This window comes from Mytilus edulis, chromosome 13 (genome assembly GCF_963676685.1).
Source record: "Mytilus edulis chromosome 13, xbMytEdul2.2, whole genome shotgun sequence".
Taxonomy (NCBI): Eukaryota; Metazoa; Mollusca; class Bivalvia; order Mytilida; family Mytilidae; genus Mytilus; species Mytilus edulis.
Genome location: NC_092356.1, coordinates 6,327,989 through 6,343,813, shown reverse-complemented (window position 1 = coordinate 6,343,813; position 15,825 = coordinate 6,327,989). Strand labels below are relative to the sequence as shown.

Genomic DNA, 15,825 nt, shown 5'->3' with positions numbered 1-15,825 from the left:
CGGTCCTCTTTCGATATCATCTAATTTTATTTTTGAAGTCACCATGTCATGTACACTAAAAGGAAATGTGAATATACGCGTTTTAGAAATTTCGCAACTAAGAGATTTGGTACACACAAATATAAGCTATTCGTGATTTTGAATTACTTCTTTGAAAACTATACCGTCTATTTGTTGTAAATTTAGATCTAAATATATCATCTTAACTAATATTAACCATACGTTTAATACGTCTGTTTGACCAGCTTTAATAAGTTTTCGATACGGACCAGCTGTATATACTTTCTGTCATACGGACTGATCATACAGACCTGCCATACGGTTTTAATTATTTAGTAAAAGTGTTACGAACTTGCTGATTCTGAATTGAGCCTGTATTGATTCTCAGTCGACTGTATCGGTCCTCATGAAAGTACGACTAATGATCAATTCAGTATTTTCAATAAAAAGAAGAAATGTTGGCACTCTGAATTAAATAGCGCCAAACATATAAAGTAATGTATATCAATATTGTTGTCATTTTTATTATTCGATCTATCCTGAGATACCAAATCACATCATTTATGCTACAAGGGTATTTTCCAATATACAGAATGATATGGCCAGTGTTGATTGATTTTTGCAAACTTTTAATGCCCCACCTACGATAGTAGAGGGGCATTATGTTTTCTGGTCTGTGGCTCCGTTCGTCCGTCCGTCCGTCCGTCCGTCCGTTCAGGTTAAAGTTTTTGGTCAAGGTAGTTTTTGATGAAGCTGAAGTCCAATCAACTTGAAACTTAGTAGACTTGTTGCTTATGATATGATCTTTCTAATTTTAAAGCCAAATTAGACTTTTGTCCCCAACTTCACGGTCGGTCCACTGAACATAGAAAATGAAGGTGGGAGTTTCAGGTTAAAGTTTTTGGTCAAGGTAGTTTTTGATAAAATTTGAAGTCAAATCAACTTGAAACTTAGTACATATGTTCCCTATAGTATAATCTTGCTAATTTTAATACCAAATTAGATTATTACCCAATTTCACGGTCCATGGAACATGGAAAAGGATAGTGCGAGTGGGGCATCCGTGTACTTTGGACACATTCTTGTTTTTATATACACCATCCTAATTACAAAAATAAAGAACTACAAGGTATGCATTAATATCACGACTACAATTTTAACGGATTATTTTGAGAAGAAGAGAAAATGTTGGCACTTAAATAAAATAAAGTCGATAAAACTTTGCAGTCATAATATATCCTTAATTACTAAATATGTGTATTTATGAAACTGACATTTAATGATCATACAAAGAACAAATATGGTCAGTGTTGATTGAAGCAGACAAACATCAAAACCACATATTGGTTTTTTTAATAACTAGAGGAACAGCTGGCACTTTAAATTAAAACTGAAATACTTTGAAAATAATTGTGTACCAATACTGCTTAAAGTACAAAATTGAATGACAAGACTTCATCGATATATTTAGTTGTGAAAATAAAAAAAGAATTTTTGAAATACTAAGGCTTTTCTACCTCAGGCATAGATTACCTTAGCTGGATTTGGCAAAACTTTTAGGAATTTTGGTCCTAAATGCTCTTCAATTTCGTACTTTATTTGGCCTTTTTAACTTTTTTGGATTCGAGCGTCACTGATGAGTCTTTTGTAGACGAAAAGCGCGTCTGGCGTATATACAAAATTTAGTCCTGGTTTCTATGGTGAGTTTATTTACTACCACTGGGTCGATGCCACTGCTGGTGGAGATTTATTACCCCGAGGGTATCACCAGCTCAGTAGTCAACACTTTTTGTGCTGACATGAATTATCATTGATATGGTTATATTTATAAATTATATGTTTACAAAACTTAGAATTTTTGAAATACTAATGCTTTTCTACCTCAGGCATAGATTACCTTAGCTGGATTTGGCAAAAACTTTAGGAATTTTGGTCCTCAATGCTCTTCAATTTCGTACTAGTACTTTATTTGGCCTTTTTAACTATTTTGGATTCGAGCTTCACTGAGGAGTTTTTTGTAGACGAATCGCGCGTCTGGCGTTTATACAAAATTTAGGCCTGATATTTATATATGATGAGTTTATTTACAACCACTGGGTCGATGCCACTGCTGGTGGAGATTTATTTCCCCCGAGAGTATCACCAGCCCAGTAGTCAGCACTTTTTGTGCTGACATGAATTATCATTGATACAGTGGATATCACTTCTAACCTCTCATTAAATCTGTCAGGAGAACTGTTTTTGGACAGTACGTAGAACTGTCAGCCTAACACCTTTTAGTCAGTTCTAGCTAGAACAGTTTTAACCTAGAACTGATTTGATCAGTTCTACCTAGAACTGATTTGGACAGTTCTACCTAGAAATGATCCTGACAGTTCTACCCTAGAACAGTTTTAGACAGTTCTAGCTAGAACTGACCAAATCTTTAGTCAATTCTACTTCTAGAACAGTTCTACGGTTATAATTGATTTCTAATTCTACGGCTAGAATTGATTTTTATAAATTCTACGGCCAGAATTGATTTATAAATTCTACGGCTAAAATTGATTTATAAATTCTACGGCTAGAGTTGATTTATAAGTTTTAAGAACTCTTTGCCTTAATACAAAGGCTTGGGTAAAATAGCGGTTTAAATTATATAGAGTTTTGCTAGTTTGCCGGTTTTATTTCAGATTTATAATCGGCAAGAGAACATGTATGTGCCTGTTCCAAGTCAGGAGCATGTAATTCGTTGATTTTATTTTGTTCATGTGTAACATAAATTATTTGTTTTTCTTTCATTTTTTTGTATATAAATTAGGCCGTTAGTATTATGTGGAGGGGGGAGGGCATTATTACTTGAACTATTTTACATTTGTTATTCTGGGATTCAGGATGGCTCATTATCACATAAGAAAATTATCGGACCTCATTAACCAAATGTAATATCTGTTTACGAGTACTTTTTATACCTCAGACTGACTGGTATAACAAAATTATTTGTCCGCATCAACCAAAACTGACCATATTTGCCCTTTATTATGTACATAATGTCAATCTTAATAGCCGCAAAGTGAATCACTTATATTCTTATATCAGGATGGATTGTTTAACATGTTTAATATAAAAGAAAGCAATATTGGAAAACAAAATTATGCTCGCATCAGTTTATAGTGCCAGTATGGGCACTTTTTTAATCAAATTTTGAATCATAAACTGTTTTCAGTAGTTTTGATATCTCAGACTTATGAATATAACAAAATTAGTTGTCCGCATCAACCAAAACCATGAAAACTGACTATATTTGACAGCATCAACAAAAACTGACCATATGTGACAGCATCAACCAAAACTGACCATATTTACACTTTATTATGTGAATCTTAATATATATATAGCCGCATAGTAAATCACTTATAGTTACATATCATGATGGATTGTATAATTCCAATGACAGCAATATTGGAACACATTGGCTAAAAAAAAATTTCCACGTCAATTTAAAGTATATGCAGACAAAATGCAGGTCAAGTTCAATAATGACGATTTTGAGTTTTACTGTTTAGGAGTTATGGTTCTTGAAAGATTGAAAAATGGTGTTTCCAGTCGTGTTCGTGCATTTTCTTATGAACCATTCAACCAAAGCTTTTGAAATTTTTAAATGTTGTTACTGATGACAAAATAGAGGTCAAGTTCAATAGTGACGATTTTGACTTTTACCGTTCAGGAGTTATGGTTCTTGAAAGATCGTAAAATGGCGTTTCCATTCACGTTGTTGCATTTACTCATGAACATTCAATCTAAGCTTTTCAAATTTTAATATGTTGATACTGTTGACAATACTGTTTGATTGCCGATCGCCCGCCCGCCCGACGTACATCCCCAAATCAATAACCGACATTTTTGTTACAAAAATCCGGTTAAAAATGACACCAACTTTGGAACACAATACACCTTATTGCTAATCCTGGCTGACCCGGCCTCTTGAACTTTTGAAGCATACAACAATCACTTTTCCATTGTGGCGTCAAGATATTTAGTTTGATGACGTAAACATTTTACGTGAACCTGTGTGATATCCAGTAATGGCAGACAAATTGCGATAAGGTGTATTTATACCATATCTAAAAATTTAGCGCGCCGTTATTTCCTCTCTGTATCCATAATAATGAACCGTCACTAAAGTGACTTTTTAAGTCAGTAGTTTGTGATAGTTTTTTTTTAAACAAAACTATTTTATGGCATCATCCAACACTCAGATGACTGATTCATATACTTGATTTTAAAATAAAAAGTACATGTATGGGAAGTTCTCTTCTTGGAATATTATAATCCGAAGGCAAAGAAAAATGCATGATTTTGTTTGTAGCCGAACGTCCAGGGGCAAATGTTTCACTCATGTTCAGATCGAGTATATTTTTCTGAGTTTCAGACTCCCAGATATCATTTATAATCGTTATGGATAAGTCTTTCTAAATTGACGAGATGGTGCAAATGTATGTAGTTTTTTTACGTTATGCAACACTTTTTTCATTAATATCCCATAATTCATCCACTGTACAATTTTCGTTTAAACATTTGTCAAAACAGAATCTTAAATGAATGTAAATTCAAGGCAAACAAGGTAAATATACGATTAAAATTCCATGAATTAAATGCAGAGTTATATTTAGGAAGAGACCGTTAAAAACCGGTAACGAAGAAACGTAAACAATGATGTTTCCGTACGCAATCTTACAAAATATTTCTCCGATGAGTTGGATAACCTTGTATTCACTTCGATTTTGTACATGTAACGTTTGATCAGTAAAAAATATAGAAAATCTGATTTTATATAGCAAAGTAATTGGAAGTGATTTATTTCTTCTAAATTCTAAAGTGCCCTAGCTTACTGCAGTGACGTCATTTAGAACTGTTCTACAGTCCTGACTGAATTAGTCAGTTCTGCTAACAGTTCTACGGTTAGAACTGATTTGGACAGTTCTACCCTAGAACTGAACCTGACAGTTCTACCTAGAACTGATTTAGTTCTAGGGTAGAACTGTTCTAGCTTTTCTACCTCAGGCATAGATTACCTTAGCTGGATTTTGCAAAACTTTTAGGAACTTTGGTCCTCAATGCTCTTCAATTTCGTACTTTATTTGGTCTTTTTAACTTTTTTGGATTCGAGCGTTACTGATGAGTCTTTTGTAGACGAAACGCGCGTCTGGCGTATATACAAAATTTAGTCCTGGTATCTATGATAAGTTTATTTACTACCACTGGGTCGATGCCACTGCTGGTGGGCATTTAATTCCCCGAGGGTATCACCAGCCCAGTAGTCAGCACTTTTTGTGCTGACATGAATTATAATTGATATGGTTATATTTATAAATTATATGTTTACAAAATTTAGAATTTTTGAAATACTAAGGCTTTTCTACCTTAGGCATAGATTACCTTAGCTGGATTTGGCAAAACTTTTAGGAATTTTGGTCCTCAATGCTCTTCAATTTCGTACTTTATTTGGCCTTTTTAACTTTTTTGGATTCGAGCGTCACTGATGAGTCTTTTGTAGACGAAACGCGCGTCTGGCGTATATACAAAATTTAGTCCTGGTATCTATGATGAGTTTATTTGCATTACACTTTTGTTTGTTTTGAGAAGGATCTTAATGAATTTATTTTCATCTGAGTACAAAAAACAAAACAGAAAGTAGTTGTGAGTGCACATTTAGTATTTATTGACTGTCTGCTGAAATATCAGTAAAAAGAGTCGACAAGTATGTTATACACTATTAAGTCCAGCATAACGATCATATCATCATCTGTGTATCTTTAACGGGAATATATGTGTTTTTTTTCGCAAAGTAAGATTGTTCATGACCCAAAAACACGGAAGACCAGAAAATATTCAGAAATATTTAATGGCTAATTAACCAAGGTTGTTAAATGTTGTTTTTTCGCAATTTTTGTCATCATTACTCTTCCTATATATGCTAGAGAACTCGATTACCTGTTAGTTTAAGAGGGTGTCCATGGAAAAACCAGGAAGTGGATGGCACATAACATATTTTGTTTTCAAAATTTTTTCATCTATTTCATATCACAAATTCATTCTTTCTCAAAGTTAAATGTGTTGTTTTTTATTAACTGCAACAAATAAAGAGAAAAAAAGATACATAGAAAGCACTGAAAATTCATTGAAAAGGGGAGAATAACTCTTCACTTTTACACAATTTTGTTGCATTGTTAGTGAACTTTTAAAATCATTTTCTGAGCCATCCACTGTTGATTCAAAAATATATTTGACATATATATCCTTTGTATGGTATAAACATTGCATTGGAACCAAAAACTCAGTGGGAAAAAATATGTCGGGCAACCCATATAATAGGATTTGCCTGATATTTACTTGGACAGCCTCTAAAGTAGTAAAAACAAATGTATCACTAGGCTGTCAACACTCAGGATGGGAGTTCGAATCCGCACGTGGTAGTTGCGATCGTCTCTATTCTGTTTACTTTCCATACCGAAGCTCGGAGGTTTTCCTCGGGCACCCTTCCTTTAGTAATAAAAAGTAAGCGCCACGAAATAGCAAAGTAGTGCAAAAAGTGGCATTAAACATGAATTAAACATGAATTGATCTTGATATGCTACATGCTTCTTTGTGAATTATCTTTAATTATGCCTTCATTGCTGTTAACAGACAGTTTAGGGCAAAATGCAATAAACACTACAGAATATAAAACACATGAAAGGTTACATTAAACAATGAGTATTTTAAACGTTCATGTTGCCCGTCAAAATTTTGTTCAATGATATGCATGTGTAATTAGAATCCAACGTAGAACACAGATACATAATTAAATATTCAATTGAAAAATAGTTGATTATCAGAACTGTCAGACTGAGTGTTAGTACCAAATCGTACTAATAAAACTACATCAAGTAAAACTGTTGTCAGATATAACACACTTTCATAACAATTTTTTTATCTCGTATTATTGTAGATAAATATCGCATCAAAGCAGTCGCATCTATAGGGATATTGTTATTATCATACTGTAAGTATTTCACATTATATGAACAGATAAATTTAAGAATTCTGAACTTCATTTGTATATTTCTCCATTCATGTTTTAGAACGGGTTCGGAAGGTGACTGTAAGATTTCTTTTTAAATGAAAAATTCTATATAGCACACATTTGGTTCTCAATTTTTTTTACAATCTGTAGATTGAGAAAAAGCTTTGTGACTTATACTTTTTAAAGCTTAAACTAAACTTTTTTTGACAAAGTCCTAAACAATATTTAGTGTTTGTATCGTACTGTTATGTTACAATTTGATTCAATTATTAAAACTATGGTAAAATGGATAACCAGGATTCACCGGGAACTCAAGAATAACAAAAAAAGTACATCTCTGTGATGAAGAAGCTGTGCTAATTTATATGTATGCTGTTAATATACTCCTTTAAAAATATGAAAAGTCGAGCATTGCGTTTGAAGCGTTATTAACTGTGTAATGCCTTGCAATAATTCCAATTTAAAAAAAAAACGTATACATTGTTTGATTTATGTGAAAACCTTACTTTACATGCATTTACAAAATTAATTTGAGCAAGTTCAAACATGAGGCCCATTATTCTAAAAGATGTTTGGTCTATGCTGCATAGTAATATAAACAATCATGATAATCCATATAAAATTAAAAAAAGTATCGCGCACATCGATACTATATAAACAATCGTGATAATCCATATAAAATTAAAAAAGCATCGCGCACATCGTTACTATATAAACAATCGTGATAATCCATTTACAATTAAAAAAGCATCGCGCACATCGATACTATATAAACAATCATGATAATCCATATACAATTAACAAAGCATCGCGCACATCGATACTATATAAACAATCATCATAATACATATAAAATTAAAAAAGCATCGCGCACATCGATACTATATAAATATAGGAAGATGTGGTATTAATGTCAATGAGACAACTCTCCACTAGTTTCCGAACACTTAGAAGTCAAAAACTATAATTTACCGTACGCACTTCAACAATGAGCAAAACATGTACTGCAAAGTAAATAACAGTGTTAAATTTGCAAAGTGTTGGAATAGTTTATTTGAATGATCTATAAGTATTCCCAGATTATGTATATTTTTACGAATCCGGTAAACAACATCATCTAAAAAAATAGACGTTTGTAATAAATTGTATGACTAAATTTTTAAACCAAATCTTTGAAAGAATTTAGTTAATGTTTATCGTATTTTTTTATAATGAAATCCTTGACTTAATTATAAACAGTCAAACATAGCTTACGTTAATTGAAACCCACAACGTCATTACAGACACGGCCATACCAAACGAGTGTTGGTTGACACACTAGGACCGTAAGATGGTTCCAAAGTAACATCATCTTCCTAATCTTAATATTTAAACCTAGGAAAGAATATATGAAAAGGTTTAATAAGATAACTCTTGATTATTTAACTTACAACAACAAAAAAAACCAGTGTGTGTTGTTGAATTAATCAATAGTAATGGGATTTACTGAGTTTGGCCATACACTGTGATTTATAACAACACAGGAACATGTCTGATATTAAAGAGAGACCTAATTGGTACCAAAAGAAATACATAAAACCTGTCAATAAACTTAGTTTTCGAAACGTACATAAATGTTGTATAGTAGATATTTTATAGCTATAGGTTGCACTTCTGTAAATATAGACAATGTAATTTCCCATAGGAACTCTCTTTGCGGCTAAAACTGTGCCACTGTTGCTAAAAAGTTTCGTAAAAAATTATATCCTAGAATTGAAAGCTGATATGCACTACTGTTTTGTTCAAAGGTCAAAACATAGGGTTGTATGCATATTTTTATAAACATGTATACGCCCTGAACTTGGTACAGTTTAAACTTATACTACAATACTGTACTACCCCTACATCTTTTTGTACCTTTGATAACTATTTTGTGCCTACTTCAAAATTCAATTTTCACCGCAACAATATGTTTTTTTTTATACTGGTAACAGTCCCAAGTTATGTTTCTATGACATGAAACATAGAGATCATATCCGGGAACCAGTACGTAAACAAATCAAGTTATCAATGAATATTATATTTCTCCCCAAATGAGGCGTGGTTTGAGAGAGCTGCATTTACAAAGTGCAAGCTATAATCATATGATGACACCTCAAGTCAGTATATCTAGCATACTTATCTTTTTCGTTTGAGTGGCAGCAAATACATTAACAAAAAGATCCAAACTACGATTGAATTCAATAGGAAGACTGTTGTGCAATAAGATTGTGTTGTAGTGTATTGTGCAGCGTTTTTGTTTAGTAGATCATTTCAAGCACTGTAATATTTCTTCTTTTTTAACATTTGTTGGTTTTACACTATAATCTATTTGAATTTTAATATTTCGGTGTAAACGTATTCGTGTACATTGTGAATATATATTGCATATTCTCGTGATGTTTCAACGGAATAGCTTCCTCTTCTGCAAAATCGTATTGTATAAAAATAATTATTAACAATGTTTTCGTTAATTGCAAATCGTTTGACTGTAAAATATCGACCTCCGGTTTTAAAAGTTTTTTGTGGTGTCAGAATATAGCTAATCTGTCACTTATTTCACAGATATACACATGTTTTTCATTCCACTGATTAAAAAAACATATGGTTTTTATTCACTTCTACTTGCAAAAAATCGATAAATCAATATTTCCAGTTTTTCAAATTCTACTTCCGGTTTCAAATGACACGTTACTCTTAATTATTCCAGAAATATATAGTTTTAGTTACATTTACAACTCGTTAATACAATGCTACTTTTCGTTTGACTTTTGTCGTGGTCAGTTGTATCCCATCGTAATGCAAACAAATGCATCAGTAGTATACCGCTGTTCGAAATGCATAAATCGATTGAGAAAAAAACAAATCTGGGATACAAACTAAAATTGAGAGAAACACATCATATATAAGAGGAGAACAACGACAAAACAGAAACAATAAAATGCACCACACACAGAAACGAACTATAATATAGCAATGGCCATTTTCCTAACTTGGTACAGGACATATCAAGAAAAAAATGGTGGATTGAACATGGTTTTGTGGCTAGCCAAACATTCCGCTTTTATGGCAATGTTAAATATATAAAATGACAAGGACTACAATACAAATAGATGGGAGAATATACAGTACAGAGAAACACACAAACAAACAATACAATATAACATTACGACACGTAATAGTTATTTAATACGTCAGACGCGTGTTTCGTCTACATAAGACTCATCAGTGACGCTCAGGTCAAAATAGCAAAAAAAACCCAAACAAACAAAGATGAAAGCATTGATGACTAAAAATCATTATGGCTATACTATATTCAAGTTCGAAGTTATACCAATGTCATAATCGTCGTCAAAATCGTATTTGACCTTGGACTTAAAATATATTTTAACATTCCATGCGAAAAACTATCAAATTGAACATTACCCTATGACAAAATTGTTACAGTGGGAATGTTGATGAAAAATACATGCATCTATTACTGTTTCTGAAAAAGCTAAAGTCAGGACATTGACCTCTATTGTCTTACCTAAAAGTAAAAATCTTTAAGTCACCATTATTTGGGGTGTATAAGTAACTCATACAATCCAGAGGTTATAAGTTATGGACATAGATTTGTCAGTGTCTTTTACGGTTGCGAAGATGTACTGATACCAATAAAACAGTGTAATAAAGATTACTCTGATCAACATGATCAAACACAAGTTCGGGAAAACGTTGTCATTTTTTATTGCGCATTTACTGTTAGATTTCATTTACCAAATATCTAAGGAACAACTTGCGAAATAACCAATACGCAACAAGAAATTTGGATGGAAGAAAATAAATAATCACATATTTATGCTTGGATACAATTGTTATAAAGTCAAGTACAACAAACACTGTATAATTAAATCAGCATTGCATATTATATTATGTAAGATACAACAATTATGACAAACATATATTGGTCATTCCATCAGACTTTACTAACCAGCAATAAACGACTTCTCTAATGAGTTAACGTACACACAACAGCATATAGTCACAAGAAATCTCAAATCCCAAAATTTTAAATAAAAAAATGGTTGACTTCTTGAATACGTAAGGACCTTTTAAAATGATGGTCAAATTCAACGACATGTGATGAGTATCTAAGCATCTTTTCGAACGCACTATCCGCTCAATTTGCCTACCTTCACCATATGTATGTAAACTTATGTTTCAGAAAGTGTATATACAACTTTAAGTATTAATTGATGAAGTACTTTCTGAAATACAATCACATTTACGAACTTCTATTCTAAACATGATATTTTATTATTTTTTCAGTCGCTGTGTGTATTATTTTTCATAAACTTATGACACGATGGATCCAATTTCGTAATAGTAAGTTAGTAATAAAGCCAACAGCAGTATACCAATGTTCAAAAGTCATAAATCGATTGAGAGAAAACAAATCCGGATTACAAACTAAAACCGAGCGAACCACATCAACTATAGGAGGAAAACAACATAACAACATAGACACTAAAGTGCAACAAAAACAAACGCCCACATACATACATTCGAACTATTTGATAACAACTGCAATTTTTCTGACTTGGAACAGATCTTTTTAAGAAAACATGGTGGGTTGACCTTGGTTTTATGTCTAGTCAAACTTTCCGTTTATATGGCATTGTTAAAAAATATCGCTAAAATGAAAACTGTACAGTACAAAGAAAAGCAAGGACACTAAGCACAAAGAAACGCATACATAGATAATATAATTATAGTTTATTAGTAACAAGTAAACCGCAGAATAACAACAAAAATCTTCAATTAACGACAGCACAGGACTTCACAAACAGTGACGTATTGTTGTGATGTAAATATTATCTTGATATTCATACAATTAAATGGAAAGAGATTGAACAATAACGCGTTGCAGTGAATATGAAAATACCAGGCGTCCGTCCGTCCGTTTGTGTGTACGTCAGTATGTCCGTTCTTGTTAACGCCCTCACAGGTACAATATCTTGCCACATTTTCATAAAACTTATACTGTAGGTTAATATTAGCAAACATTGTGACAATTATTTTTAATAATTTAATCGATTTGTCAAGGTCTAATATTTTTTTTGAGAGGGTACTTTGGGTATAACATGTTCTCATATCTCAAAAGATTTTTGTAAAAGATTACAAATATTTACGAAAAATTAACTATAAAGCGCATTGACTTTTATGTCCGGTCTTGCTAACGCCCTACCGGGTACACTTTTATTTAGTAAGGAAAAAGTTCAAGCAAGGATCTATCGCGCCATAAAAAAAATCCATGATTGAGACATGTCAGTGGTTTTCTTAGACAATTAAGAAATTCGATATAACTTGTGTTTTCGTTAATGGCTACTTTATTATTAACAACTGATTTTTATTGTATTTAATTGTTAGAAATGTTAACAATGGAAGATAATGTAAACCTTGACAACTTTATTGTTGTTTCCGTTAATCTCTATCTATAATAATTTTCAAGATAATATCAAAAACTGCAAAATGTCCTTAAAATTACCATTTCAAGGGAAGCAATCCAACAACGGGTTGTCTGATTCGTCTTAACATTTAAGGGCAGATAGATCTTCACCTGATGAACCTTCTTGTCGTGGTACACCAGTTTTGTGCTAAGAAAATATAATATGCTGTATTTTTTATGTTTTGTTTCACACAACACATTACATATGATATATATGAAATCTATTTCAGTTTTGCCAGACGCAATAAATCAACTATCAGAGGAAGATAAAATAAGATATATTACGCTTATGCAAAGTTCGGAAATCGAAAAAAGGTATAACGTAAGAATTATGATAGTTGGTAAGGAATCAGCTGGTAAAACATGCCTCTTGAGAAGATTATTGAAGGAAGACATAACCGATGTTACTAGTACAGATGGTGTTGATATTGTTGTTCGTAGATGTAAAATCAACATAGAAGATGGGAAATGGACAATCGGCAAAGGTATTTAATACCCAATAGTGATAAAAAATGATTTATAAATTCACAGAAAAAGTTATTAATGAATCTAAAAAATCTTGTTATTATTACTTTAATATAACGAAATATCTGTTGCACTTACACATACATTGTAATTGTTGTCACTGTTAGATTATTTTCTACCAATTAGCCTTATATAATTGATCTAAAGAAAATTATGAAAAATTTACTAATTCTAACATTCATTAGGACATATAAACATTGAGTCATATCGTATAGAACATTGGTTGTTATTTACCACTTTCGCAAATACTGCCATATGCAATTATGGAATGTGCGATAGAATTTTCAAAAATATACTTTTCAAATGACAATGTCAATGGCCTCCTAAGTGAAGGGCCACGTATATTATAATATATGATTTTTATAGATTTGCACTTGCCAATATTCATACAATACTGACTTCTTTAAAAAATTATATGTTCTTTATACAAACACTGTTCCAACAGAGTTATGACAAAGCAAGTCTAAAATCCTCACTCCATCAACAGTTCTAGCTGTGTTTATACTCATAAGCGTCTCAAATCCATATGCTACTTCAAAATACAAAAAAAAATGTTGAATATGTTTTAAATACATGAATGGCCAAGTTTAACTTAAAAAAACGTGAAACAGGGAACTAATATAAATGGAAAATCCATTTTCTTTTAAAAATTTCAGAAAGGTCCTGTTATTGTCTTCCTGTTCTCGAATTCACCGATAGCGTAATGACCTTGACCAAGAGTCCTCTCATTAGTACTTATGCAACATCAAAGCTCTTGCGATGAAAAATCCCAAAATAAGAAAAGGTTAACAAATAAGGAAATTAAATAGTGTTGTTTTTGAAAAAAAAAAAGTTTTGATACACCAAAATATTTAACATCTGCTTAGACAAAATGTAATAATCAAATAGAAACGCATAAAAAAAATTGTTTGAGTCAAAATTGCTCTATCTCAACTAATTTAATATCACGTGCTCCCCAATTCCTAGTTGTTTGTTGATAAAGGAAGTTCAGGTTTATAAGTTTGAGCCGTAAAGGTTGCGCATTGATTTTGTAAGTCATGCTAATATAAAAATAACATAACATTTGATTAATGAAACAATCTATATTATTTAAATACATTGAGGAAGAGTTATATAATTCAAAACTGCAATTGCATAACTTTAAAATGTTTAATGTTGCAATTTCCATTGTTGCAAATGAACCTCCATTCTGGAAATACTAATCATGGTATTGAAGTTAGAAAAAGAAGATTTATAATAATCGAACATCCTAACTGTTTTTTATGAATACTGAGTGGAGATCGGCAATTAGTGATAACGATATTCATTTTTGGAGCTTATGAGGCATTTGCACCTTTTTCTTACACTTGCAAATATGTGAAAGATGGATGTTAACATTTGTCCTTGCATGGTTTTATGAGAATAAACTATCTATCTATCATATAACAAAACATGAGAAGGGGAAATATGTAAAGTAAGAATTTCAAATCGTTCAAATGTATGAATATAAGTGCTCAAATAGTGATGCATGACCCCTGAATATTCATTTGCTAGCATAAAATTAGCGAAAATGATTTCAGAGCAAAATCCATGAACACCAAAAACAATGGACTCCTTTCCTCTTGTAAGTGAAATATACATGTAACACTAACTCATGGTACTGCACTCCTGGTTATTTATTCGATTATGTGTGGACGAAATGTGTGTTTTAATGTCCATAAGGAGAGGACTATTTGGGTTCCTTGGAGAAAAGGTCATGAAAGTAGGAGGCTTTATTGCAAATGGAATTCCATTGTTTCTTCTTGCAAACCTCGAATATTCGAATGCTAAAAATACAAGTTTTTGTTTTTTATCTGACTGAAGCAAAACTGTTCAGAATGTTGAACTCTATCAATTGTCCATATACGTCAAATTTGTCAGACGACTTCTTACAGGAGTTATTACCCTAAAATGACAATTTTACTATTTATTTTCATGTTGGTTATCATCTTGAGAACTATACTAGATACAAAGAAACATTGAATTGCAAACATGATCCCTTTTAGAGTTGTTGCCTTTTTATGTTGATTTTACTTTTTTTGGCGTTTTTGCCTTTTATCTTAAAAATTAAACTGACAAGCTTCAGGTAGCACAAAACAAATATTTTTTAATTCAAATCTCCAACCTTTAAAATACTGTACTTACATTAATAAAAGAGGTATATATAGATAGATGAATGCAATATAGTGTAAATTCACATTACGACAAGACGTGTCACGGTACTTGTCTATCCCAAATTCATGTATTTGGTTTTGATGTTATATTTGTTATTCTCGTGAGATTTTGTCTGATGCTTGGTCTGTTTCTGTGTGTGTTACATTGTAGTGTTGTGTCGTTGTTCTCCTCTTATATTTTATGCGTTTCCCTCAGTTTTAGTTTGTTATCCCGATTTTGTATTTTTGTCCATGGATTTATGAGTTTGAACAGCGGTATACTACTGTTGCCTTTATTTAGTTATGCAATCATTATGTGATCAATTATTATACAATCAATGGCAAAACCTTGGTCAGTTCACCTGAATGAATTTAACTCTGATCATCTCTAATAATGTTTGATAAGGTTTAAAATTTGATCTATACATTCTATCCAAAATCTGAGACACCCTTTTGTAGATAATGGCTTTAGGAACAACATATAATAAAACCAACCCTCTCGGGGTATCCATAAAGAAGCTAATATCAATTGGAAGTGAGAATTTCACGGTTAACATTATGATTGATCACATAAT

The 15,825-nt window shown here is 32.0% G+C and overlaps 1 protein-coding gene across 1 annotated transcript in view; it reads left to right on the top strand.

Annotated features, from left to right (window-relative positions):
• LOC139501637 (uncharacterized) overlaps nt 1-15,825 on the top strand; it is a 57,827-nt gene that overhangs the window by 23,406 nt on the left and 18,596 nt on the right. Inside the window, exons 7-9 of the mRNA XM_071290764.1 lie at nt 6,971-7,024; nt 11,375-11,431; nt 12,785-13,039. Of these exons, the coding sequence (XP_071146865.1) occupies nt 6,971-7,024; nt 11,375-11,431; nt 12,785-13,039 (366 nt within the window). The remainder of the gene's footprint in view (nt 1-6,970; nt 7,025-11,374; nt 11,432-12,784; nt 13,040-15,825) is intronic.